The sequence below is a fragment of the Pseudovirgaria hyperparasitica genome (genome assembly GCF_010093815.1).
Source record: "Pseudovirgaria hyperparasitica strain CBS 121739 unplaced genomic scaffold EJ05scaffold_8, whole genome shotgun sequence".
Taxonomy (NCBI): Eukaryota; Fungi; Ascomycota; class Dothideomycetes; order Acrospermales; family Acrospermaceae; genus Pseudovirgaria; species Pseudovirgaria hyperparasitica.
This window is the reverse complement of record NW_022985556.1, coordinates 267,349-290,398: the sequence shown is the minus strand read 5'-3', so window position 1 is coordinate 290,398 and position 23,050 is coordinate 267,349. Positions and strand designations below refer to the sequence as shown.

The 23,050-nt window shown below is 52.9% G+C and overlaps 9 protein-coding genes across 9 annotated transcripts; 6 read left to right on the top strand and 3 right to left on the bottom strand.

Annotated features, from left to right (window-relative positions):
- Window positions 1-746: 746 nt before the first annotated feature.
- On the top strand, window positions 747-4,399 carry EJ05DRAFT_476198 (uncharacterized protein). Its single transcript, XM_033743972.1, has one exon. It carries the CDS (start codon window positions 868-870, stop codon window positions 3,901-3,903), a length of 3,036 nt encoding a protein of 1,011 aa, XP_033600355.1. The 5' UTR covers window positions 747-867; the 3' UTR covers window positions 3,904-4,399.
- On the bottom strand, window positions 4,170-6,709 carry EJ05DRAFT_476197 (uncharacterized protein). Its single transcript, XM_033743971.1, has one exon. It carries the CDS (start codon window positions 6,469-6,471, stop codon window positions 4,543-4,545), a length of 1,929 nt encoding a protein of 642 aa, XP_033600354.1. The 5' UTR covers window positions 6,472-6,709; the 3' UTR covers window positions 4,170-4,542.
- A 273-nt stretch (window positions 6,710-6,982) lies between these two features.
- Window positions 6,983-7,404, top strand: EJ05DRAFT_500426 (uncharacterized protein; the record flags this gene model as incomplete). The annotated part of the gene is made up of 2 exons (XM_033746993.1): window positions 6,983-7,177; window positions 7,240-7,404. 2 exons carry the CDS (start codon window positions 6,983-6,985, stop codon window positions 7,402-7,404), a joined length of 360 nt encoding a protein of 119 aa, XP_033600353.1.
- Window positions 7,405-7,814: 410 nt separating this feature from the next.
- EJ05DRAFT_500425 (uncharacterized protein) lies at window positions 7,815-8,646 on the top strand (the record flags this gene model as incomplete). The annotated part of the gene is made up of 2 exons (XM_033746992.1): window positions 7,815-7,921; window positions 7,968-8,646. 2 exons carry the CDS (start codon window positions 7,815-7,817, stop codon window positions 8,644-8,646), a joined length of 786 nt encoding a protein of 261 aa, XP_033600352.1.
- Window positions 8,647-10,247: 1,601 nt separating this feature from the next.
- On the top strand, window positions 10,248-12,157 carry EJ05DRAFT_476195 (uncharacterized protein). Its single transcript, XM_033743970.1, has 4 exons — window positions 10,248-10,453; window positions 10,629-11,544; window positions 11,607-11,754; window positions 11,808-12,157. Exons 2-4 carry the CDS (start codon window positions 10,638-10,640, stop codon window positions 11,812-11,814), a joined length of 1,062 nt encoding a protein of 353 aa, XP_033600351.1. The 5' UTR covers window positions 10,248-10,453; window positions 10,629-10,637; the 3' UTR covers window positions 11,815-12,157.
- A 164-nt stretch (window positions 12,158-12,321) lies between these two features.
- EJ05DRAFT_485979 (uncharacterized protein) lies at window positions 12,322-13,550 on the bottom strand (the record flags this gene model as incomplete). Its single annotated transcript, XM_033745497.1, has 2 exons — window positions 12,322-13,357; window positions 13,408-13,550. The coding sequence occupies 2 exons, from the start codon at window positions 13,548-13,550 to the stop codon at window positions 12,322-12,324; spliced, it is 1,179 nt and encodes a 392-aa protein (XP_033600350.1).
- A 790-nt stretch (window positions 13,551-14,340) lies between these two features.
- EJ05DRAFT_371038 (uncharacterized protein) lies at window positions 14,341-15,710 on the bottom strand. Its single transcript, XM_033741143.1, has one exon. It carries the CDS (start codon window positions 15,479-15,481, stop codon window positions 14,795-14,797), a length of 687 nt encoding a protein of 228 aa, XP_033600349.1. The 5' UTR covers window positions 15,482-15,710; the 3' UTR covers window positions 14,341-14,794.
- Window positions 15,711-15,928: 218 nt separating this feature from the next.
- On the top strand, window positions 15,929-18,871 carry EJ05DRAFT_485977 (uncharacterized protein; the record flags this gene model as incomplete). Its single annotated transcript, XM_033745496.1, has 2 exons — window positions 15,929-18,655; window positions 18,716-18,871. 2 exons carry the CDS (start codon window positions 15,929-15,931, stop codon window positions 18,869-18,871), a joined length of 2,883 nt encoding a protein of 960 aa, XP_033600348.1.
- Window positions 18,872-19,571: 700 nt separating this feature from the next.
- EJ05DRAFT_485976 (uncharacterized protein) lies at window positions 19,572-22,943 on the top strand (the record flags this gene model as incomplete). The annotated part of the gene is made up of 1 exon (XM_033745495.1): window positions 19,572-22,943. One exon carries the CDS (start codon window positions 19,572-19,574, stop codon window positions 22,941-22,943), a length of 3,372 nt encoding a protein of 1,123 aa, XP_033600347.1.
- Between the last annotated feature and the right edge of the window lie 107 nt (window positions 22,944-23,050).

The following is a 23,050-nucleotide window of genomic DNA, read 5'->3' as shown; positions in this document are numbered from 1 at the left end:
AAGCATCCGAATACTGATGCATGATAGTTAATTGGCTCGCACGTGTAAATACGTCGTCGATCATTATCTTTATTTTCGGGACTAATGTCGCGGTAGGAGGAGGATGTGTTTGGTTTCTCAATCGCTTTGGAACATTTCTTTTTGGGATGGATCCTTCTCTTTACATACCTTACAAAGTGGGATATGGGGGAACATGCTTCAGGGCAGAGAGCATAATATTCTAGAGCTATACTGAGACGTTTTCTGAGCGAGATCTGAGTGTCAGGCTCGTCGCTTGTCGTTTTATAGACCGTTGTATTAGCCTTTATACATATTGAAAGTCTACTTTAATCCCATCCATACTCTGTATTGTAGTGGTTTATCCTGGGTTCAATTCTAAGAGTTGCCTTGGATATGTGATGAAACCGTGTCTCGCCTCTAGAATAGAATGCCTTTTCGTCGCTACTTTCCGGGACACAATCAAGGCCAGTTGGCATGAATTCGCCAAGGCCTTGGGGGTATAGTCAAAGTGGTGCAGCGCTGCGCATGATGCTGTTTCGCCGCGTGGCAGCCTGGCCTAGACCCAATACCTAGTGTAGATCATGTCTTGCCCTTGGTCATGGTCGAACGAAGTGAATGGCCTGTTGCCAACGTGTGGCACGGTCGTTGAGATAGGGCTGAACCTCGCCCGAGCTAGCCTTTCCCCCTTTGGTTAAGTTAGCTCCGACAGCCCCGATATTGTCTTGTTTACCCTTGCGACGGCACATCACAACTCACTGTCAACACGAGATATTCTTTACTTCACCATTCACCCTTTTGGATACCGCAGCATAGATAGCATAGATCATGCTCTAGTATGTTTAATTGGTATTTTGAATATATTTTGCCATGGTTAAGCATGTCACCGACGACCAGATCCCTTGGACCACTGCGCGCTGCAACAGACTACTGCGACCGATCTCTTCACGCTTAACTGCGCTGAGGAAAGCAGCAGACAACGCGAGAACGCAGAAGCCAGAGCCGAGAAAGGAACAGGCGAAAGAGGAGGAATGCCAGGCAGCGCTTACATCACCGCGTCGAAGGACTTGGAAGAAGACTAGTGACACGAAGGACGATCTAGAATGGGTACCGGAAGCGAAACCTCTCAGGACATACAAGGCCACCTCTCGACCTGGGAGACATGTTCGAACTCCAATGCGGCCAAAGTCGAAGCCTCCCATGGGACCACCCGGCGAGATTAACGTCCCTACACCCTTCATTGCCCGGACGCTGCAGCACATCGAGGAGAGTCCTCGCTACATATCTCCCCAGCAGGCCCCGCAGCGCGGCCGTAAGCCTCTCCACGTACAACAAAAAGAGCACCTAAAGGCAGTCAGGAAACAGACGAGTACCGACACATTTGCTCATATCAGCGGTGCATATGCTGGGCTGGAGAAAGTGCTGGAGGCAACCGCGGCGTACGGCCCGGAGCGCGAACGGAAAGGCACGAGATCTCTCAGGGCGACATGCTTGCGTCAAGTTCCAGCTTACATCGAGCTTGAAGAGTACTGGCAGAAAGAGGAGGACGATGATGACACCGAGGACGCGGCAGTGAGAATATACGATGATATAGAGCATTTGGCCCTTCGCGACGAGAATGGACGCCAAGCGCTGGGTCATGTTGTGCGCGCTTCTGCAATCAAAATGGTGACGGAAGCGTTACGGGATACTGTTCTACCTCAGACTCTCTTGCTTGAGCTTGCTAAACTGTGCACCAAGACTAAAGCATGGGATGCCGGCGAGGAGATGCTTTCAGTTGCACTGATGACTCTGCAGCCGAACATGCAAGTGCCTAATCATCCTCAAGACGACATTTTTGAGGAACCGGATCATGCGATCTTGTCGTTATTCCGAAACTATGTGGAGTCATCAGGAAGCTGGTCGTTGTTCTATCGAACGATGGCTAATTTGCTGAGAAGCGGGAAGCTCCCGGTTGAGTGGATGGCTACAAAGGCAATTCTGCCGATATGGGCCAAGATCATCAAGTCGATCAACTCACATGAGTCTTCATTGGGCCCAGCGCTTGAACTACTAGATGTCGTTCTTCTGAGAAGCTTTGGTCTCGCGCCGCCGAACCCATGTACGGATAGCGAATCCCAGTGGGCAGACCATAATGCCACAGAGGCTCGGAGAAACCCCGTGAAGCCATCTGTACGCGGTGCTCTCAACAACACGGTCAACAGTATGCTTACCATCTTTACCTGTGCCGGTCTTTCCGGAACCAGCACTCAAGGAGAGGACCAACCATATCCCGGAAGGTACCTGCGCTTACTGCACTACTTCTGCCAATCGTTCTCGATAGAACTGGCAAAGACCAAGAAGTCAAGAATGCCAGGAGGGCCTCAGTCAGTCATAACAACGCACACAGAACGCGCTTGTACACTTCTGGTCGCTGACTTACTCTTGTCGACAAGTGACCCATACTCCATGGGGATCTCTGAGCACTTGATTCCCCGGATCGGCGAGCTCAGGCGCCTCGCCACTGGCGATTTTGTCAAGAACACATCAGTTATTGACGCAATATCAAAGGTCCTGAACTCTATCGCCCGCTCATACGGGCACGTTACGCAGAAAGATCATTTTGATACGTTGAAGGGATTGTTGCAATCGCTCACGATAGTTTCTGCCTCTGCAGAGCCTAAAAATGTTCATTTCATGGACCGTATAGTGTATCGTGCTGCGATTGAGTTTTCTGAAAACTCACAGGACAATGTGCACTTCCAGTATGCAAAATCATTGGAAAAGACGATGAAGCTTTCGGGTCATGGCCTCACACTCGATGTTCCATCCTCGGAGTCGTCAGAAGACCCAGAGCCCACGAGCGATTCTGGCTCAGAGGGTGACGAGCAAGAGCAGGGCTACCGATGGGAGGAAGGCATCGAGGAATGGATTATGTGCACTCCTGCAGCGGTCGCGCGCAAAGGCGCTAAGAATCTCGACAAACCGCTGGTTGAAGACGAACCGGAGTCGTCGCTGTCAAGTAGTCTGTCAGTGTCGACGCCCGTTGTGGAACGGCAAGACTTCCAAAGCCGGGAAATGAGCGTGTACGAGTGCAGACTGGAAGCTGTCTCTCCATCTAGGCACTATATGTCGCCACAAGTCGTTATTTACACTCGTCCAATTTTAGCACCACAGCCGACGCTCCCGCGGAAACGCCCTTCTCTTGCCCGGAAGATCTCATTGGCAGAATCTCCCACGTCGAGTGGGACATCATCGATCGATTCAGATGACGAGTCAGACGAGTCCGTAACGTCGGTCTCAGAGGACGACTCTCAGCAAACAAGGCATCAGCAGCCACGCAACACCAAGAAGCGAAGCTTTGCGCAAGTTATGCGCGATCAAAGAGCCAAACGCCGGAGGACATCGCTGGAAACATCTTGTTCCGACAATTCTGACGATAACGAAGAAGAAGCCGTGGAGCAGGACGATATACAAACCGATGACGATCTAAGAATCTACAAGGCTCCCGTTCGTCGCTCAAAGCGCGTGAGTGACATGATCGATCTTGACACCTCCTTCTCCTCTACCAGCACAACTTCTTCACGCCGATCCTGCCGACGACCAACTCGGGGTCTCAAGAGCCAAACCAGCTACACTTCTGTCCGCCAAGATAATCGCAAATCTGCATCAAAGTCGACCTACCACACAAACGACATCCTGAATGAGAGTGCCAGCGAAGAAGACGAGCTCATAATGCCAGTCATACCATCCCGCTCGCTACGCGCGACATACTCGCATAAGACCCGCGCAGATACCACCAGACCTGATTCTCGCTCAAAGGAGCGCGCTCATCGTGCTATTCGTAGATTGTCGGCGGCACGGGGTGCTGTGCAGACGCGCATGATGCTTGACGATGAGATGAGTGGGGATGAGCTTAGTTTTTGATCAGGATCCTTTTGCTCTGGCGTTTGTTGACTTTCTGGGGGTATGGTGTAATTTGGGTTTTTTTTGGGATTGGAGCGTGATACCAGGGGGTTGCTTGTTGGGCTGGTGTTTTGGATTGTTTGGTGTTGTATGGCTGGTGTTTTGTAGGTGTAGATTGGTGTTTTGCTTCTAGGGCATAGATGGAAATGGAATGAGCCGTGGCATGTGTTTTGTGTTTTGTGTGGAAGAAGTCCTGAGATGTCTGATTGTGATGAGAGGCAGAGTACGCGGTATCTCGTGATCCCATTGGAGAGCCAAGTCTCGTCTGAGCTTGACAGCCTGTGAATGTGTATTGGAAGTGGGGTCATTGGGAGTGAGTAGAGATGATGCTTCTCAAATATATAATCTACGACTGTTGGTAGTAGTACTTGTCGTCTTTGGTGGCATGATTGTTTGTTTGTCGTTTAGCATCTTGTTACGGACACTTTAGACTTGATTCAAACGGTGAAAGTGGGAGTAGAAGTAGTTTTCACATTTGGTTCAGCAAGACACTCGAGGCACAGAATCGATTGGTCGACGGAGAGAGCAAGATGACCGTTTGAACGTATGGCCATACGGTAAGTCTATCAGACCTGTATGCAATGCAAACCAAGTGATTGATCAAAACGTCGGGTCTCCTCCAAGCGGCGAAATGAGACCGCGCTCTCTTGATTCTGCGATCATACCCATCATTCGTTCAATATCAGTCCATATTCGCGCTCTGTTCCTCAAACCCTTCAAATCTTTCCAATGTCGCGTGATGAGTGTGTAGAGCGAATACCAGTTCGTCTTGCTGGACGGCAACTTACCAGAGACAGGACTGGCCTTGGATCGCCAGTCCTGTGACAGAACCGGTCGCTCACCTAGAGCTTCTGCGCTTGCTTTTTTCCACCGTCCGACAAACGCTGGGTTTTCGCGAACGTATGCTTCTTCAATTATACGATTAATGCGATCTATTTCGGCAGACTGTTCATCGTATCTAGCCAGGTCGCGCTCGTTGTCGATGTAGGATTGTGCGATGTTACCGAACGCTACTGCGGCCCAGAAATAGGGCTCGTCGTCACACCATACTTCCCATAGCCATGGCATCTCTTTCATCAGAAGATGTTTCCATAGCGTGTTGGGTAAGTGTCTGAAGGTGCGGCTGGCTAGGCGCAAGTTCGCAATGTTCTTCGACGAGAGATGCGAGAGAATCTCCATCTTCAACTCCCACGGGAGTCGTGAGAAGTCATCGGTCTGTAGTCCATCATCCTTAGACTCGGCGAATGGGCTTCCTCTAGGATCAAAGTCAGGCTTCGTTTCAGTGGCCATCTGTAGCAGAGCTGGCAACTTTGGGACAAACAAAGGATTCGCTGCAAGGTACTCTGTCCCTTTCGGATGGAGCCAAAAATCGCTCCCACACCCTCTCACATGTTCGTGATGACCCCAGGAGTAGGGACGATCGTCTTCGTCTACATTTCCGTCTGCACGGTACGTTGGTTCCCCATACCTGGGGCCGTCAACGAAATAATGCCAGTCCATCAGGCCGTTGACGTCGACAACGCCATTACACCGACGAGACAGCCTAGCGTATATATCAAAGCACCAAGGATGGAACGGCATGGCATAATTGTCGTTCGGATCCCAGACATACTCGTTGCAGAAGACACTATCTTGTCCGTAGCGTATAGGGCGCAGGTGCGGGAAGAATCGCAAATCCGTTGACGACATGTGACCACACAGTCCTGTGAATACATATCGGCTCGCGCTTTCGTAGTCGATATCATCGGATTCCGGGGCCCAATTGGGTTGTCGGCGGACCATTCCTTGAAAGACATTGCAGTCCCTCATTTCTTCGAACTCGATGAGATTGCCGTTATATGCGGTCACAGTCGAGCAGTCTGCACTTTCAGTCGTGTGCTCGATTTCGTGCATACGATCGTAGTACAAAGGCGTTTTGGCTTTGTAGAATTTTTGTGCAGGGAGCCAGGTCTTGCGGTCATCGATGGTCTGATCTATCATTACCTGAAACTTTGGGGTGCTTCGGCACCATCCGAAAGTCCACGCTTGGGTGCTGTGATTGCTTGGAGAATGCGGGACATTGTCGTTGATACTCTTCGGTTGATGAGGTATTCCATTTGTGTTTTGCGATTCCCTGCGATCTGCGTCTGTCTTGACGCCGTCCCCCATAATCTCTTCGGACTCTTCAGCATCACCATATTCGCCATCGCTGATCATCTCGTCATCGGAAATGAACTCAAGCTCTTCGTACTCATCTTCCTGGTCGTCTTGGTCCAGCATGTAATCGCTGTCTGCTGGATCGTCATTGTCGTCGATGTCTTGAGTCGATATCATATCCTTCAATTGGACATTATCTGGAAGACACGGGCCCTCCCTGCGAATGATCACCCAACATTTACCCTTGACGCAATTTTTGCGAATACCTTGTGGCACGCCAATCATATCAGCAGTGTTGAGCCACCCTTTGTAGCGAGGCTCAGTGGGACGTCTCGAGCGACCAATGTTGAAGCCTACGCCACAGAATCGACATTTGACTTCCCAGTAGCCCATAGTGGGTAAGTTGATGTTCTGAGCTGCGTCTACAAGAATAACGATGCTGCCAGGAGAGTTTTATAGTGGCTCCCTGAATCCCGGCAATATACGCGCGAGCCTTTGCTGCCTTTGCTGGAACACTGCACTGCGCTATCGCATGTTGAAGCGCGGGAAAGGCTGCAGCAATACCTGACCCTGAGCACGAGCTTGCCACGAAATCCACAATGCGATGTAGAGTGAGGAGGGTGATCGTGCGTAATGCACGAGGTGCAAGTGTTGATGGCCCGATGCGTAAGGCAGCAAGGCATAAAATGCCAGAAGCGTAGTCAAGTTCACGTGACCAGATAACGTCTTGGCACATCGAACTTGTCGTCAACCCTTAGCACTTCACCGAAGCTCGAACAAAACACTCCACTCATCTCAATCCATCTTCTGCAGTCTCTCGTCAGCTCGGTACGACCTCCCCTGGTGATCCTCGGAAGAGTGATTCCTCAATTGACGTCTCTAACCCGTTCGCGCAGTGCCGACAATGTCTGCCTCTCGATTCCTCCGTCCTCTCGCCCGGGCGCTCCCACGCCAGCCGGTCATTCAACAGTCGGCCATCGTCCGTCCTGCCGCCATCGCATCTTTCAGCACTCAAACTCGCGTCTCCCAACCTACCAAGAATGCGCCCGCAAAGATCACCCGTGTCGCTTTGCCCGAGGAGAAGAAGGCAGGCAAGATGGTAAGCTTGGAGCTTCGCATGTCAAGCGGGAAGGGAGAACCGATGTTAATGATACTTCGCAGGTCGCTCTCCAGTCTGCTATGCCCCAGCTCATCCCCTTTTTCTTCGTCAACGAGGTCACGTTTGCCTGGATCCTGCTCCCGACCCTGATCTACGTTTTCTCCAAGTACCTCCTTCCCCAGAAGGTCCGCCTCATGGCCGCCCGCATGTTCATCAGCAAGCTATAAATGTAACACTGTGTTGCTGGATCATGTGAAGAAGGGGACTAGGATGGTACGATAGATTGTGTATATAAGCGATCAATCAGTTCCCTTTGTCGACTGTAGTCGGTGTACATGTGCTAATGTTATGCCGCGAGTCGTGAATGTGAATGACTTCAGTGTTCTACCGAATTCACATCGTGAGACATGTGTTCAGGGGTACATTAGTCGAAAATAACAATTGGTCTAAGAGAATGACTGGTCCGAAATCACTTAGTCTTGGCTCTGTACAAAAGGTCGTACAAAAGGTCGTACAAACGGTCATAGGTACGTGAGCATTACCCCAACTTACGTTCAAATTCGTCGGCATGAGGTACCACACACAAACGCACCATCTTCACTCTAAATATTCTTCAAATACACACCCTACCGTTGCGATGTCGTTATTGAAGCCGAAGCTGGTCGTCGCCGACAGTGATGCGAATGCAGTCCGATCTTGGCTTCTCAGCAGGTCAGAGAAAACAACGAAACTCAAGTTCTCAGAGTATGTTCCGCACCTGTCTGAAATGTAACGGCTGACGCCTTGCTAGGTGTCTGTCATCTCCGATTGTAAAGTTTGTGGTTGGCCCAGCAGACAATCGTATTGCGTACCTCATCCATGTGGCTTTAGCTGAAGCCGACTCGGAATACGTAAGACACGCTCTTCGAGTTCCCATGCAAGAAGCTGCAGAAGCAGAAATCCGACTCGAAAGCTTAGACCCTTATCTTTTCGGCTTCTACGTCGAATACCTCTACCGTGACGGCTGGCTCTTTAACGATGCTGTCCTTCATGAAACCGTGTATGTGACACTGGTTAAATTGTATGCTTTGGGTGACTATCTCCAAGCTAGCGAGTTTCAGAGGGCTGCATACGCCAAGTTTGCCTACGGATTCTCCAGTGTGACGCTAGCGGATCACACATTGTGCGCCTTGCTGGAGATGGTTTTTCATGATTTGCCAGAACGATCGGCAGTCAGTGAAGACAATTTGCGCAAGCATATCTTACATCGTGCGGCGACACAACTGAGCAAGCTTCGTCACTACGACCGCTTCTCGATGCTCTTGGAACACCTTCCAGAGCTGTCCCGAGAGCTTTTGATGACCCATCCGGACGCAAATTCCACCAAGGGTCATGAGCAGCCGTCAAAGCGTCTTGAGAAACTCAAAAAATTCTCTGCAGAAAGCACGTTTGGTGCTCACCAAACTGAGGATGGCTCTGCGCCTACATGAGACCCATCATGTGTGGCTGCCGATCAAGGGGTAATACGCGTATCACTCCTGAATATGATTGAGAAAGGACAGAATCTGAAACGGCCGACATAAACATACATGGTAACCATTAGGATAGGTATTCATGCTTTGGTATGGCATGCGTCGCGGAGACAGGTTAGATCTCCATTAACCAGAAAAATTCCACTCTTTCCCTCAGTTCACTTTCTCCATCTGCCACCTGCCATCTGCCACCTACATCATTACTTATGGTCCATTCTCTCCACTTGTCAAGCCCAAGGTTCACATCGGCGCGGATGTGAGGTTCGAAAACTACAAGTGTTCAGCTGTGCACTAGCTTACCAGCCTCCGGGCTAGTATTCATCGATAGAAACATCTCTCGGTGTTATATACAACGGCTTTGAGCAACCGGCCTTTTCACCCCCCTCCCCTACTCTTTTTCTTCTCCATGACAATGTTCTATCCCATTTTATACCAGAGTCTACAACAATCACAATACTTCTCCCAAATCATCTCAAAGATACCATCCTACTCTTCACTTAATCATTCACACTCTCCCGTGAAGTTCAGATATGATGCGCTCACTAATGCCGCATATACATCTGAATACGAGCTTATCCAAACAGCAACAAATCACCTCCTCGCACCTACACTGCTTAAATAGACAGACAGCCCGAGGTCTCCCCTGACACTCCCTACTTACCTAGCACACATCTCAACCCCTCAGAAAACCATAATCTGCATTTCCAGGACGGATCACAAACGTGTAAAAGCCATAACAGAGGTATGCGAGAGAAACGAGCGATGCACAGGCGTGGCATGGTTCATTAAGGGCAGGACTGGTGATGGAGATAATAAACGGCGTGAAGCAGCTAGGTAAGATGCGTAGAAGGGAGGTTGTGTTGCTGATAATATTCTGCAATCCTCCTTGATGGCTGTAGGAGTGGAATAGGGGTTCGGTCGGGTTACTTTGGGTTGATTTAAGGTGTGGTATCGTACGCAGGTCTGGGTTTGTATCATCAATTCCTGCCTCAGGTATTTGAGACTCTGACTTCTTATATGATGCTCAGTCAAACAAGCGGCAGGAGGTTAAGTATAATATCGGGTTCGAACATGTAGATGTTACAGAAACCACTTGATCGAATATGCTCTCTTTCTCGAGGGGACTACTCAGAAGGAATTGGTAGTGCTAAAACGAGCTTCTATGTATGATACATGGAATATAGTGTCTTGAATACATCATGGAATCATACAGCGTGTCATCGACTAGTGAGAATCAAATCCAGCATAGGATCGAAACTCCTCGCAGAATCTCTACCAACATTCAGTCCGAAATACTACATGTTGAACACAACTGTCCCAAACAAAACGACGCGTAAACCCAATCTCAACCAAACACGCCAGCCAAACCACCTCACACATCGATGGCTAGCAGTATAGCACACCCATCCACATACCACACGCAAGCACACCAACAGCAATCAAAGACCCCTATGACTCACAAACAACCCACAAGACCAGAAAACCCCTAAAACAAGGCGAACGAAAACGTATTCATCCTCCATTGGCTCTGTTAAATACCTGCATGTCTGCCTTGTGCGGGGATGCTTGACACCCTCGTCGCTTCGGAACCGGTCAAGGTGATCTGTGTGCAGGAGGCGCACACAAGGCTGTGCCTGGGGTAGAGGGGAGGCAGCAGGGTATAATGTATAAAATGCTGCTTCTTTGACCCGGTTTGCTTTGTTTTGAGAATACCGGTGTCTTGGACTTGTTTGTGTTTACGAGGGTTTTTGTAGGGTGTTTGCATGTAAGTTCTACTACTCCTACTCCTACTCCTCGTCCTCGACTGCGAATGTGTAAAAGCACAGCATGACATCAACCCATCCCTCCATCCATCCCTCCCTCACTCACTCACTCACTCACTCACTCACTCCTCCCAAGCGCTGCTCTTCCTTCCCTCCCACTAACGAACCTCCCACAAGCACAACAAAATGTCAGACATCCAGTCCCCCACCGCAGTCGTCCCACCCGCCTTACTCTTCTCACCCACCCCCTCCCAAAGGTCCAGCATGGCCGACTTCCCAACGAGCCGTCTCCCACAATACCTCTTCCGCGTCTTCTCGCCCGCATCCGCCGGCAGCACGAGCGCAACCGAGATCCTCCCGCACTGCATGCACAAATACAAGACCACCCGACAACCACGAGACGTCTTCGCTACTGACCCCAGTGCCGCCGCCTTCATGGTTGAACGTCATCTAAGATGGAGACGGGGCCACGAACACACATGCAGTTTGGTCAGTTGGACGAGCTCGCTGCTTTTCGCGCTGCAGTACGGCTTCTACAAGGCCTCCAAGGAGAAGGTTGATTTGTCGGAGGTGAACCTCATGGTTATTGACACTGCAGCATTTGAGCCGCGGCAGTTCATCAAGGATCTGGATCTGCTGGCTGCGTTCGAGGCGGATGACAGGGTATCGGAGGAGCGCAGGGTGGAGCTAGAGGGACTCTGGGGACTTCGGACGAAGAAAAAGGCTCTGAACAAATTGTTTTATTTCGGCGAGTACATTTCGCAGGGGAGGATGGATGTGGCGGGCCGGTGTGCGGTTACGGATTTCGGGAGCATGGTGCAGTATGGACTGTTCAAGGTGTATCCTCAACTGGGAGACAAATCGACCTGGTCGTCATGGGCAAATCGGGTTCTTGCGCTGCGTAGAGAGTTTTTTGAGGATAGCGACGGTCCGGAGCAGACTGATCGCCTAGTGCCCAGCCGTCTGATCAAGATTGCGAAAAAGTGCTTTGGAGGGGTCTGGGCTCTTCCTGTGGCGATTATGTTTCTGGCTTTGAAGCCCCGAGCCCGCGACGATTCCGCGATCCTGAGTTGTTTTGGGAAGCAATTCACTTGTAAGTGTGGTCCAGGGAAGCAGGGAGGGTAGGTAATGTCTCGAGCTGACGATTTCTATCAGTAGCACAGGTCGAAGCTTGGAATGAGCGTGAGATCACGATTGTTGCGGAACGTCAGCCGGAGCTGGAGGAGTTCGAAAACTTGAAGCATGTAATCGTGAATCACATTGTGGATGGAGGTGATATTCTTAACGCGCTCGGGAATCTAGCGTATGTTATATGGACCTATTGACATTAAGACGACACGTACTGACTCGAAACAGGATCTAGTCATGACTTTTGCATTCTGTCTACATTCACCCATCTAAGCTTCCTGGTTCCTATCTGTTCATATAAGTACATCTCGTCTCTACTTCAGCTACGCTACTACGACACAATGTAAAAGCATATGGATTATTTTTGAATATTCTAGAGTACATTGCACACGAGTAACTACCGGAGAGCAAGACACGTGATGGAAGAGTAATGTATACAGTCTATATATCCAACGGGGGTATCTAAAGCGATATGAATGTACAGAAGCGAGACCGCATCTCCATGCTAACAATGAAGCGTACTTATAAACGGGACAGGGATCCAAGAGTAAATGTAAGCCAAGACAGTCAAAGAGTATGTTATGTGTACATTGTTGAAAAGCCGGCTTCCAGCGTCTTTGTTCCCTCGAGCGTTAATTTTCAGCCGAGAGCTCCGAGCCCGAACGGGGAATCCCGGGGGCGGAGGCAAAGCAAAGGACTTTTAAGGCGTGCAAGACATAATAGGCCGAGTGCACGGATGCGCCTAGTCAATGACATCACCGCTGTCCGTCCTGGTCAGATTGTTCGTCTTCCTCATATAGGTGTTCGTCTCCTTGTGCTCGTTGAAGTCTTGGTGCATTCTCCCCATGATAACGCCCATATGGCCATTTTGGATGGTTTCTTTGATAGCATCCTTGCTCAGGGTGTGATGGCGCACAAACTTCCCCTTGCAGCCATGCTGAAACTCGCCGTTGGGAGTGAAGTCAGGCGTGCCATTCGCTTCGTCGCACGGTATCTCATTCAGATCGTTTGGTTCGTTGTATATGGTGCGAATGTATTCTGCAAAAGCGGCCTGCTCAGCGGGCCAGGGATGTTTCCAACGAGCACAGTTCTCGAATTCGGGAGAGGGCTCGTCGGGGCACGCGGCCCAGGTCTTGAGGAGGTCGTGAGTGCGCGGGAGGTTCTGAGCGACGATGAAGCCGGCGTTGTCGTGTAGGCGACCGTGAACGTCGTGGTTTGGTGGATCATCGGGGTCGAGAGCCATGGTCATGGAGGTCTCTTTGGTCACGTTCCATCGGTTGAGGAGCCACTCGAAAGGGAGCTGGGGGAAGCGGATCTGGGCATCGGCGTCTATGGAGACGACAAAGTCGTAGTCGTGCAGATGGTCGGCGAGGGCGGGAATTTTGGTCCAGTAGGGAGCGCGGTCGGGGTAGTCGGTAGTGCGAATGAATTTGTAGTCGTAGCCATGGATCATGGCGTAGAAGTAGTGGCCAAGCATTCCAGAGGGTGTGTTGGAGAAAGTTGTCCAGTCGAATGGCGTAGGTACTTTCCCCATAAGCTCATTCTCGCCATCAAAGGGCCGGTTATCGATGTCGACGAGGCATAGCCGCTTGCCGAGAGATTTTGTCCAGATTGGGTGTTGCGGAATATGGAATACCTCGCCGTCGACGGGGTCAGTGAAGGTGGGAGCGGTGATTGGCTGTAGAGTCGGAGCGTAAAGGGCCTGTATGATGTCTCTCAAGGAGGGTTTGAGTGGGATGGCGTCTGGTAGCACGTAGGATACCTTGGATTTGTGCACGCTGCGAAGAGTCAGGGTAGGACTTGCGAGGATTGAAGCAAGAGCACTCACGCATTGCTAACGGACTGCGAAATCCTGGAGCGGTTGAGGTAAAAGAGAGAAGATATCGACAGTAAGACCAGGAGCGAGCCAAAGAACAGTCGTTGATAACGAGGGTGAAGGTAGGTTTTTGAGGCGACGTCTAGAGCGCCCATTCTGGGAGTGAATGGCACAGCCGACGCCTCGAGCGCGCAGCAGGTAAGGTCGAGTGAGATAAGGGACGGGCAAATGGAGAGCAGGCGAATGGTTGAAGGAGGAGGTCGTTCTGATTATGTACTATGGAGGCGCCAGGTGGAGACGAGATTGCCTGGCGAGTGAAACAAACACGAGCCATGATGGCGTCTGACAGGACAAGGAAGGCCTGTCGAGGGCGTGAGGAGGGTGTGATGGAAGCGGCGAGAGTGAGTGAGTGAGTAATTACAGGCGTGACTGTGCCGCCAAGTTTGGTGACATCCATGATGGATAGATTCTGGGTGAGCGGCGTAATGCATGCAGTAGTAGTTGCAGAAAGTTATCAAGTGAGTTGTAGGTAGAGGTCGGAAGTTGGGTCGTCGATTGGTCGGTCCAAGTAGTTCTAGCCAGGAGCGCGCGCGTCAAACATCGATACCCAATCTCAAGTGTCAGTCCCGCTCTGACTGTACCGACGCAGGACCCATCGTAGCGAATGATAAATAAAGAAATCCATGGATAGTGCCATGCATGCTGCAGATGATAATAAGAATAAGAATAACAATCGCAATAATATGCATAAGCTGATGTTTTCTTCTCGCGCTATACCGGATGTGGCTAGGCCGTAAGCGCCAAGCACTAAGCACTACAAGCATTGTCCTGAGCGCCATCTAAGCACTGCGCCACGGCCGGACCCCAGGTATATCGAGTACTGGTGTTGCGTAGTATGTAGTATCGTTCACAGCCTCAGCCGTCACATATTTATAGTCTTCGCGACACCAGCTCCGCCCCAAGTGGCCGATCCAACTATTTCTTGCCATAGTGCTACTTGCTTCTGGCTATATGCAGCGCACAGTATCAGACGCTGGTATATCTTGCGTAACTGCCCTGGTCGCTGGGCTGCTTGTGTTCCAGACGAACTCTTTTGTGATGCTCAGCTAGACTGACTGACGCAGGAGTTAAGGGTTCGAGCTATACTTTGGAGGATGATCCATCGTAAGCATTTACATCGACGTTGAATGTGTAGAGGCTGCTGGACGGGAGCGTTGATTGCGTATACGAGATGCTGGTGGCCGTTTTGTACTGTAGGTGGCGGGAAGTCGACAGCATACTTTGTGTCAGTGGTATGTTGCTCTGGATCGACTCCGTTGTGCTGTTTCTGCACTCTGAGCAGTGGTCGTGTAATAACGCCAGAAAGTCGATCGGTCCAGGACTCAGTAACATGATGTGCTCAAGATCCCTCGCCGTCTGCTAGGCTCATGATGATGCTGTTCTTGACTGCGCACCGCTTGGCTGAGCTACATCCGAGCTCCGGCCATATCTGATCGGTCGAGTGGTGGCCTCGGAATGATGCAATGAGCCGAGCAGCTTCCTCGCAGTCCATAGTATCCTTTGATGCATCAGCATGGACACCCGTGCCTGTGTCTATCTGGACGGCTCCACGCACGGCTTCTGCTTCTTGAACCGGCACTCGGTGCTGCTTCGGAGTGATTGCACCTGCATTGTTCAGTGGCTGCTTTATCTGAGCAGAAAAGGGTGCTCTGGCATCGATCGGCGTACTCGGCATCGCAGCCAACGTTTCCGATACCATCTTACGCTGGCTGAGCTGGCTGTACGACTCCGTGGTAGCGCCATTCAGCCTGGCGTGATTGAACCTCAAAAACTCATTGATATAGGCATCATTATGGCCCAGATGATACAACAAAGCTCTCAAGCCATGATTCTCCTGCACGACTTGCCGAGCAGCTTCCTGCATGGCAGACGATGCTTGGCTGCCTGCTCGCTCGTAGTCCCGGAGTCGCCGCTCGAGGTCCAGGACATATTCCTTGCGGCGCTCTCGTGACTGACGCTGGGATTCACGATTTCGTAGCTGTTCTTTGGCTGGTGATCGTGCTTCTCCAGATTTCGCTTTGGTCATGGTGAAGAGTCTGAGCAGATGAGGCAGCGTGGGCGTAAGAATTGTTGGAATGAAGATAATTTTTCATGTCATTCGGGAAGACTTACCAGAAATACTCGGTACCTTTGGATTTACTCGGTTCGCGCTAGCTTGAGTTGTGCTAGCGTAAGTTCATGGCGATATGCATGAATGCCTTAGGCCTGAATATGTAGCTCCTCAGGCCCCAAGATGTAGAGCCTCAGGCGTCAAGACGCGAAACCTCAAGACTCCAAGTCGTGCCTGCAACGGCGTCGCAGCATCGTCAATTCACCACAACACGTGCGCCCTTCGTATGCACCCTCGAGGTCTTCTTCTCTGCTGAAAAGACTTCTGCCAGATCACTACTGGAGCAGGCATCGCCATCGCAGTCGTAGGCACCCCGCGACCGGCATCCTCACGACGCGCCTCACCTACGTGAACTATGCGAATATGTCGGACGTCGATGTCATCGACCATTTCCCCAGCATAGCTCACCAAGAGACTACACATCCCGACCACCAAGCCACTGTGTCTGACTTCTCCGATTACACCGAATACTTTCCTGCTGACCTCCGACGCTCTCTGACCCTCATCGCACAGCTCGACGAGACCTACCGCAAGCGAACCAGCGAAATTCACAGGCTTACATCTGAATGGCAAAGACAACCAGATCTTCCTGTCGATCAGCGCGCAGATCCTGTGAAGCTGAGGAGGGACATCTCTGAAGCTCTAGACAGTGCGCTGATCTGCAGAGAGGCGTCTGCTGCTGAAGCAAACCGGATCTTTAATGTCACTGAACGCCATGCCCATCGCATTACCACCATCAGGAAGAAGCTCGAAGCCCTACCTAAGCCTCCGTCGCGCGATCCTACGCCTGTTCCTGTATCGCCACCAGTGGCACGCACAAGACGTCCTGAGACGGAGCGTATACCACGACCGACACTACATTCGGATGACGAAAGAGATGGAGATACTCGGCCCAAGCATCGTGCTGGGACACATCGGCGCCTTACTATCCCGGGTGGCTCCATAGCCGCCGGAGAGACCTTTGGAGGATACAGCTCGAACTCCGATATGGGAAGCCCGGCCGTCCCCAAGTCACAGAAGATCAAGATACCAAAAGTGCCTCGTATCAGGACTCCAGGCATGGGCACAGAAGTCCATAGTAGAGTGGCAGGCATTTCGACTAGTAATGCCCTTGCTCGACTCACTCCTCCTCCGCCAGATGCACTCCCCGGCAGCCGACATGCGCCCTGGATGAGATTGACAGAGTACGAGATGGCCAGGCTTCGCAAGCAGATGAAGAAAAATGCCGTGTGGACACCTAGTGCGACTATGGTTGAGCGGGAGCTATATACCCGTGGCCGTGGTTTGGCTGCCATGGAAAAAGCTAGACGTGAGGCGCAAGAAACTGGAACACCCTTCATTGACGATGACAATGATCCTCAGCCCCAGCCCCAATCCCAGTCCCAGTCGCAGTCGCAGTCGCAGTCGCAGTCGCAGTCGCAGTCGCAGTCGCAGTCGCAGTCGCAGTCGCAGTCGCAGTCGCAGTCGCAGTCCCAGTCCCAGTCCCAGCCCCAGCCCCAGCCCCAGCCTCTACCTCCACCATCACCACCAGCTGTACCTATCGCCGCGGAAGCAGAGCCGACGCCTACTTTACCTATCGCAGCAGACATTCTGTCCCCACCCATTATTCAAGATGATGCGGATGCCCAACCTGAACCAGTCCTTGCTGACGCGCCAGTACCCATGGAAATTACTATAGATACCCCCGACGGTGCAAGTGGTTTGGCTTCCGCTACAACTGCCCCTGCACATGCTGCCTTGATGGCCGGATACGTGTCGGCTCTTAATGAAAGCGCTGCTCTACCCATGACACCACCTCCGATAACCCCTTCTGGTACACCCAATTCGAAGACCACCGAGGGAAATGATACGACTCGAAAAGCCGTCAAACCGACACAAAAGCGCAAGAAAGAAGCTCCCAGGGAGCAACTTCCTCTTATCAGGAGAGCGGGTGGGCTGGAGGGAGCAAACACTCTGATCACTAATATTGGAAATACGATGAAGGATCTTTTCGGTCCTGCAACCCCAATTGCAGCTCCTAATAGCACCAGAAAGGACGTAGGTAAGACTCCAAAGACTGTAAAGAAGAGGAAACGGGAGGCATCCCCGGAACATAGTAAGGACGCTGGAGAAACCCCTGACGGCGCTTCTCAAGACTCTACAGTTGTTGCTGAGAACAACGCCAAGAAACTGAAGCTTATTCTGCCACAGCCGGCTAGATCTCAAGAAACGCCAGTTCCCTTACCAGCGTCAGCTTCCCAGGCATCCGCTTCACCAATTCCTCTTCCGACCTCTGCGAGAAGCGCAGTAGCAACAATGGTCCCCCTTGCTCCAGCCGGCCCTTCTACTCCTGTCCCAGCACTCAGCCCCCAGAAACTCACTCCTCCACTACCTTCACCGAATGAGCATATGCAGACGCCCGTGTCGCCACCGACTGCGCCGGTTGAGCCTGTAGGCACCGTTGATACTACTAATGTTGAGACTGCTGTGCCAGCAACCGCATCGGAAAGCCTGGTCCCCATTACTCGCCCTGTGGAACCTGTTAACCCCACGACTTCAACCACTACCGTTGTATCACGCTCCCGCAGGTCCTCTGTTACAGCCAAGGAGAGAGCCGCATCTACGGAACCGCAACTGGCTGCGCCATGCTCCCGTCGTGTGTCTGTTGCCCCCAAAGATCAAGTTGCAACTCCAGAGGCAGCAGCGGTACCTCCTCAAACGCAATATAGGATGTCAACCCGGCCTTCGTCTCGTAGCGGTGCAGCTGCCAAAGCGGCTAGCGTAGAACCCCAGGTCAAACAGGAAGCCAGTAAAGGTCACAACCTTCGTCGAGCAAGCAATGTCAGCCTCCCGACAGCTCACGAGGCTGCCATCGCCATCAACACCGCACCTGTGCGCACTCGTCGCAGGCGTGCTCCTGGACCGGTTGCCATAGATGAGAACGGCAAGGGTATGACGACTATCGCGCCGCGCAAAAAAGGAAAAGGGCACGCACGCCGCAAGAGCGAAGAAGGCGCCGCCGAGGACGACATTGATGACAACGAAGAACGGTACTGTCTCTGTAACGATGTCTCGCACGGGCAGATGATAGCTTGCTCTAACGAGGAAAGTGTATGTATCGTTTCAATAACCATCCACAATCTGCCTAGGTCCTGCTAATAATTATCATAGTGCGAGAAGCAATGGTTTCACTTCGAGTGTGTGGGATTCACCCAAACGAATATGCCCGGAAGACGACAGAAGTGGTACTGTGAGGATTGCCGGAAGAAATTGAAGGTCGATGTCAAAGGTGAATCGGACCCTCTGGCTGGGAAAAGGGGCAGGTAGTGCACTGCTATCCACAGGAATTTGCTGTTCCGTGATGCTTGGAGAACACAATTAATAGTCACCTAATCCGACGGACATGAATTACGTAGGAATGAATGACGAGGATATTCATGTTCACCACTTCGAGAAAAATATGCTTGCGGGACCCAAAGTATTGCGGAATAAAAGCTATCATTGCAGACTGGAAGCCTGGAGACATGTCTGTGCTCGTTGGACAGAGTAGACATTCCATCTCGGCGGCAATTCGGCAAAGGTTCTGATTTGACATTGTTTGGCCAAGAAGTGAATCGAAGTGAACAACGCGTGTCCTTGTTTGTTTACCCCTTCGCGATGCCGTCATCACCGTCCATTCACCAACGGTGAACAATAGCAGGCCCTGTGACGTCGTCACCGCTCGCTTCTCAATAGGTCACCCGGCACACTTTCTCGCTTGTCGAATTTCTTATTTATAGCTCTCTTTCTCTGCTCTTCTCTCTCGAACTTCCTTTTCCTGCCAGCAACATCATTGTCTCACACGTCTCACAACGTACAACTTACCACACTTTACTTGACTTTGCCTCTCTATTCTCATCTCTTGCTTTCATGAAGAAGAAACGTTTGTCTATAAGACAACCATCTCGGGATCGTTTCCCTCAGAGACGTGCACCTCAAATTCGTTCATCTGTTCTTTTCAGAACCTGTCACCTCAAAGTCATTCAGGATGCTACCTCTTCTCGTCCTACTCGTGGGACTCAGTCTCTCCATCTTCAGCACAATTGATCAGAACATACCATGGCTTCGACCGGAGCTATTTGCTCTCGTCAAACAGATCGCTCACACTCTCACTCGTCCACAACAGCTACCAAGTCCGCCTGGGACGCTGGGACCTCCAACGCCAGCACCGGGTACTCCCATTGCTGCAATGTCACGCGAAAGTTTCGTCATCGGGTGTCTAAGTCGCGTCAACGCCACCTTGGAGCAGTGCCTCGAGCACATCGGATGGTCAACTCACTTGCCGCAGCCCGTCGATGTAAAGACACCCAGCGGCGATGCTCTGGTGGACGATTGTAGCTGCTGGACAGCACACATTCGGTTCTTCCTCGTCGTCGCTGGTCTTGTGCTCTTGTCGGCGGCACTGTACAGCAGGTGTTGTTGCACCAGAAAGCTCCCGCCGCCCTTACCTCAACCAGAACCCATCGACATCGAGTTTGCGATCAAGCAGGCGACCACCACAGCCGCATATCCTCCCTCAATCCCTCCTCCAAGCTCGCGTGTCCCACTGGGCCGTGATGGTGCACCGTTCCGCTTTGCTCCGGACAGCCATCACGTCCAGCGACCGACTGCCCCCTCGATTCCTCACTGCGGTCCAGCGCATGAGGCTATCGAGGAGGCAACACGCGAAGGGATTCCGGAGAGGACTGCGATTGAAGTCCTGCCCAACGGAGCAGAAAGCGACAAGGAGCCCTTCAAGCCGTCTTCGGACGTCATCCTGGCTCGCCACCTGGAACGCCGTGGAGAGAGCATCGCTCGCTCTAGCAACTGGCGCAGACGGACGGTGATCCGGTCTGCCATCACACCTACTGCTCCCGACCAGAGCGGTGCTACACCTCACGACTCTCCCCCTGTGACCGGCGCCGGTCCGACCAAGGTAGACGGCGGTGAATCTGATTCGCCTGCCCCTGCTAAGCCCGCGTCGGTTCACCAAGATGAACGCCCTGGCAATGGGGCTAGCAACCCTATTGTCACATCATCGCCCCTTGGCGTCGTGCCGCGTGCTCAGGCACAAGGTACAGAGACGACCTCGGAGGCACGGGAGGAAGAGCAGACTTCGCCTGCTTCTATCGAGCCTGGTTTCCCAAAGGCTAATGGAAGTGTGGAGGACCTGCCGGTCTCGGATGAGACCGTCCCCCTCGAGCTCATCGAGCTCTTGGAGGTTCTTCCTACCCAGGAGGAGCATGACGGGGAAGTGCCGCTGGACGTTGTGGAGTCTGGCACAATGACGAAGGAGCAGAAGGAGGAGGAGGAAGAGGAGATGTTTTGGCGGCGGGCGGTGGACCCGGAGTATGTGGAAGGCGGCCAGGAGGAGTCGTACTACTTCCAACCAAGCGAAGAGGGGGGACTCGTCGTCGGCTCGGTGGAGCCACAATTCTCACCCCCAGAGAGGCTCGAAGAGATTGTGGTTGCCCAAGCGGCGTCGGAAGAGGAAGCTCGTGCCAGCGAGGAGGATCCGCTTGCCGTTGAGACGGCGGGTCTCTCGCTGCCTGATCGTGCGGAGGTGGTTGAGTCTGCTGCTGGAGAGCCTGGTTTTCCCAAGGCTGAAGGCAGTGGATCGATTCTCTCTGATCTGGAGACCGTCGTCGATTCGTCGATGGTCGATGGAGATGAGGATTCATTTCCAATCACGGACCGCCATCAGGTTCCTAGCGGCCATGAGGTCGTAGATACCCCGATGGATGATGAAGACGGGGCGGTTCAGCCACCGGCGCAGCAGCGTCAACCCATCTTTACATACAACAGCACCCCCTTGCTGTCCCATGGTAGGTTCTTCGCACGAGGACAGCGCGCTCCGGAACAAGTTTCCACCGAAGAGCACAGCGCGCTCGTGGGGCCAGAAGGTACTGCCATGGAGTTGGAACCGGAAGTAGAGGAGGAAGTTGAGATGGAGGTGGAAGTGGAAGAGACTCGCAACGCGAGCAGTGGTAGCGGGCCACCATCAAACCCGTACAGCCTGGAGTACATGGACTGGCTTGGTCGTCAACTGAGCATCCGTCACGGAATCATTCGCCCAGACGAGACCGACAACATGGACATCGATGCCCCCGCGAGCACGTCCACCATCGTCTTTCGGGCCAGCGACTATTTCCCCACTCGTGCAGCCGCACGAGTGCAAGACCAAGGACCAGCCAGCCCAGCTCCCAGCGCTGGAAACGTGCCATACCCAGGGCACACATTCAACACCACTCCCGCCCGAGCGCAGCAGCAGAGATTCGCCCCGGTCGCACGCAGCAGCCCTGCAGCGGCCGCCTCCGCACAAGCCTCGCTCCGCACACCGACGCTCTCATACGAGCAATGGCAGGGCATCGGCCCTGACCCCCCTTCCTACATGACCCCCGAGTCACCCTTTGGTGGTGACTCTAGCGACGAAGACGAGGACGAGGCGGTGGACTTTGCCGACAGGTACAACTGGGCAACGACGGACGACACCCCACGGGACCGCGAGGAGGAGCGCGGATGGGAGTTGTTCATGGAGTCGGCCGCGTGGCGCGGACCGCGGACTCAGGGGGTCGAGCAGAGGACGAGCTCGCAGACGGGTGGTGAGGGTGGCAACGTGTCTGCTCCGGAAGAAGTGATGGGTCAAGCTGGCAGCACCAGCGGCAACAACAACACCATCACTCCATCGGCAGAACCCTGCCAGACAAGCACTCCGGCAGACACGCCTGCCTCAGACCCCACGCCCACCGACAAGATCTCCCCCTCCGCACCCACCACCACCACCACCCAAGCCAAGAAGCGTCGCATCTCAGATGTCGACGTCGACGCCGACGCCTCCTCCTCCTCCTCCACCTCTCCCCCCTCCCCCACCGACACCATCACCACCACCGGCGGCGCCTCCTCCAAAGGCAAGAAGACCGCCCGCATCACCACCGCCGCAGACACCCACCACGAGCCGGACCCGGCGCGCCTATACCTGTACGACATCGCGACCCGGGTCCCGGAGGATGAGATTCCAAGTCTCAACGAGATTGAAGAGATGGAGCGTCTCGTGGGGATGTTTAGCGACGACGAGGAGGAGGAGGAGTCGGACGAGGACGCACCACCACCACCACCACCACCACCACCACCACCGACCGCACCGCCCGCACCGACCGCACCGACCGCACCGCCAGCACCGCCAGCAGCACCGACTGCACCACCCCCAGCCGCGGCGCCACCGTCGAATACAAGTCCTCCACCGCCAGAAACGGTCACTACCTCGTCGCCGTCTCCCCTTCCGCCTTCCTCACCCCCTGCGCCTGCGCGTAAGAAGCCAAATACTCGTAGTACCAGGCCTCAGCCCGGTACTGCGTCGTCGGGGGTTCGTAGGAAGGGTTAGGAGAGCGGTGGCGAGTGTGAGAATGAGGCTCGTCGGGCGTCGTGGGCAGGGGTGGAAAGGTATAGTATGAGCTGCGGAGAGCGGAGAGCGGAGAGACGGGAAGCGGA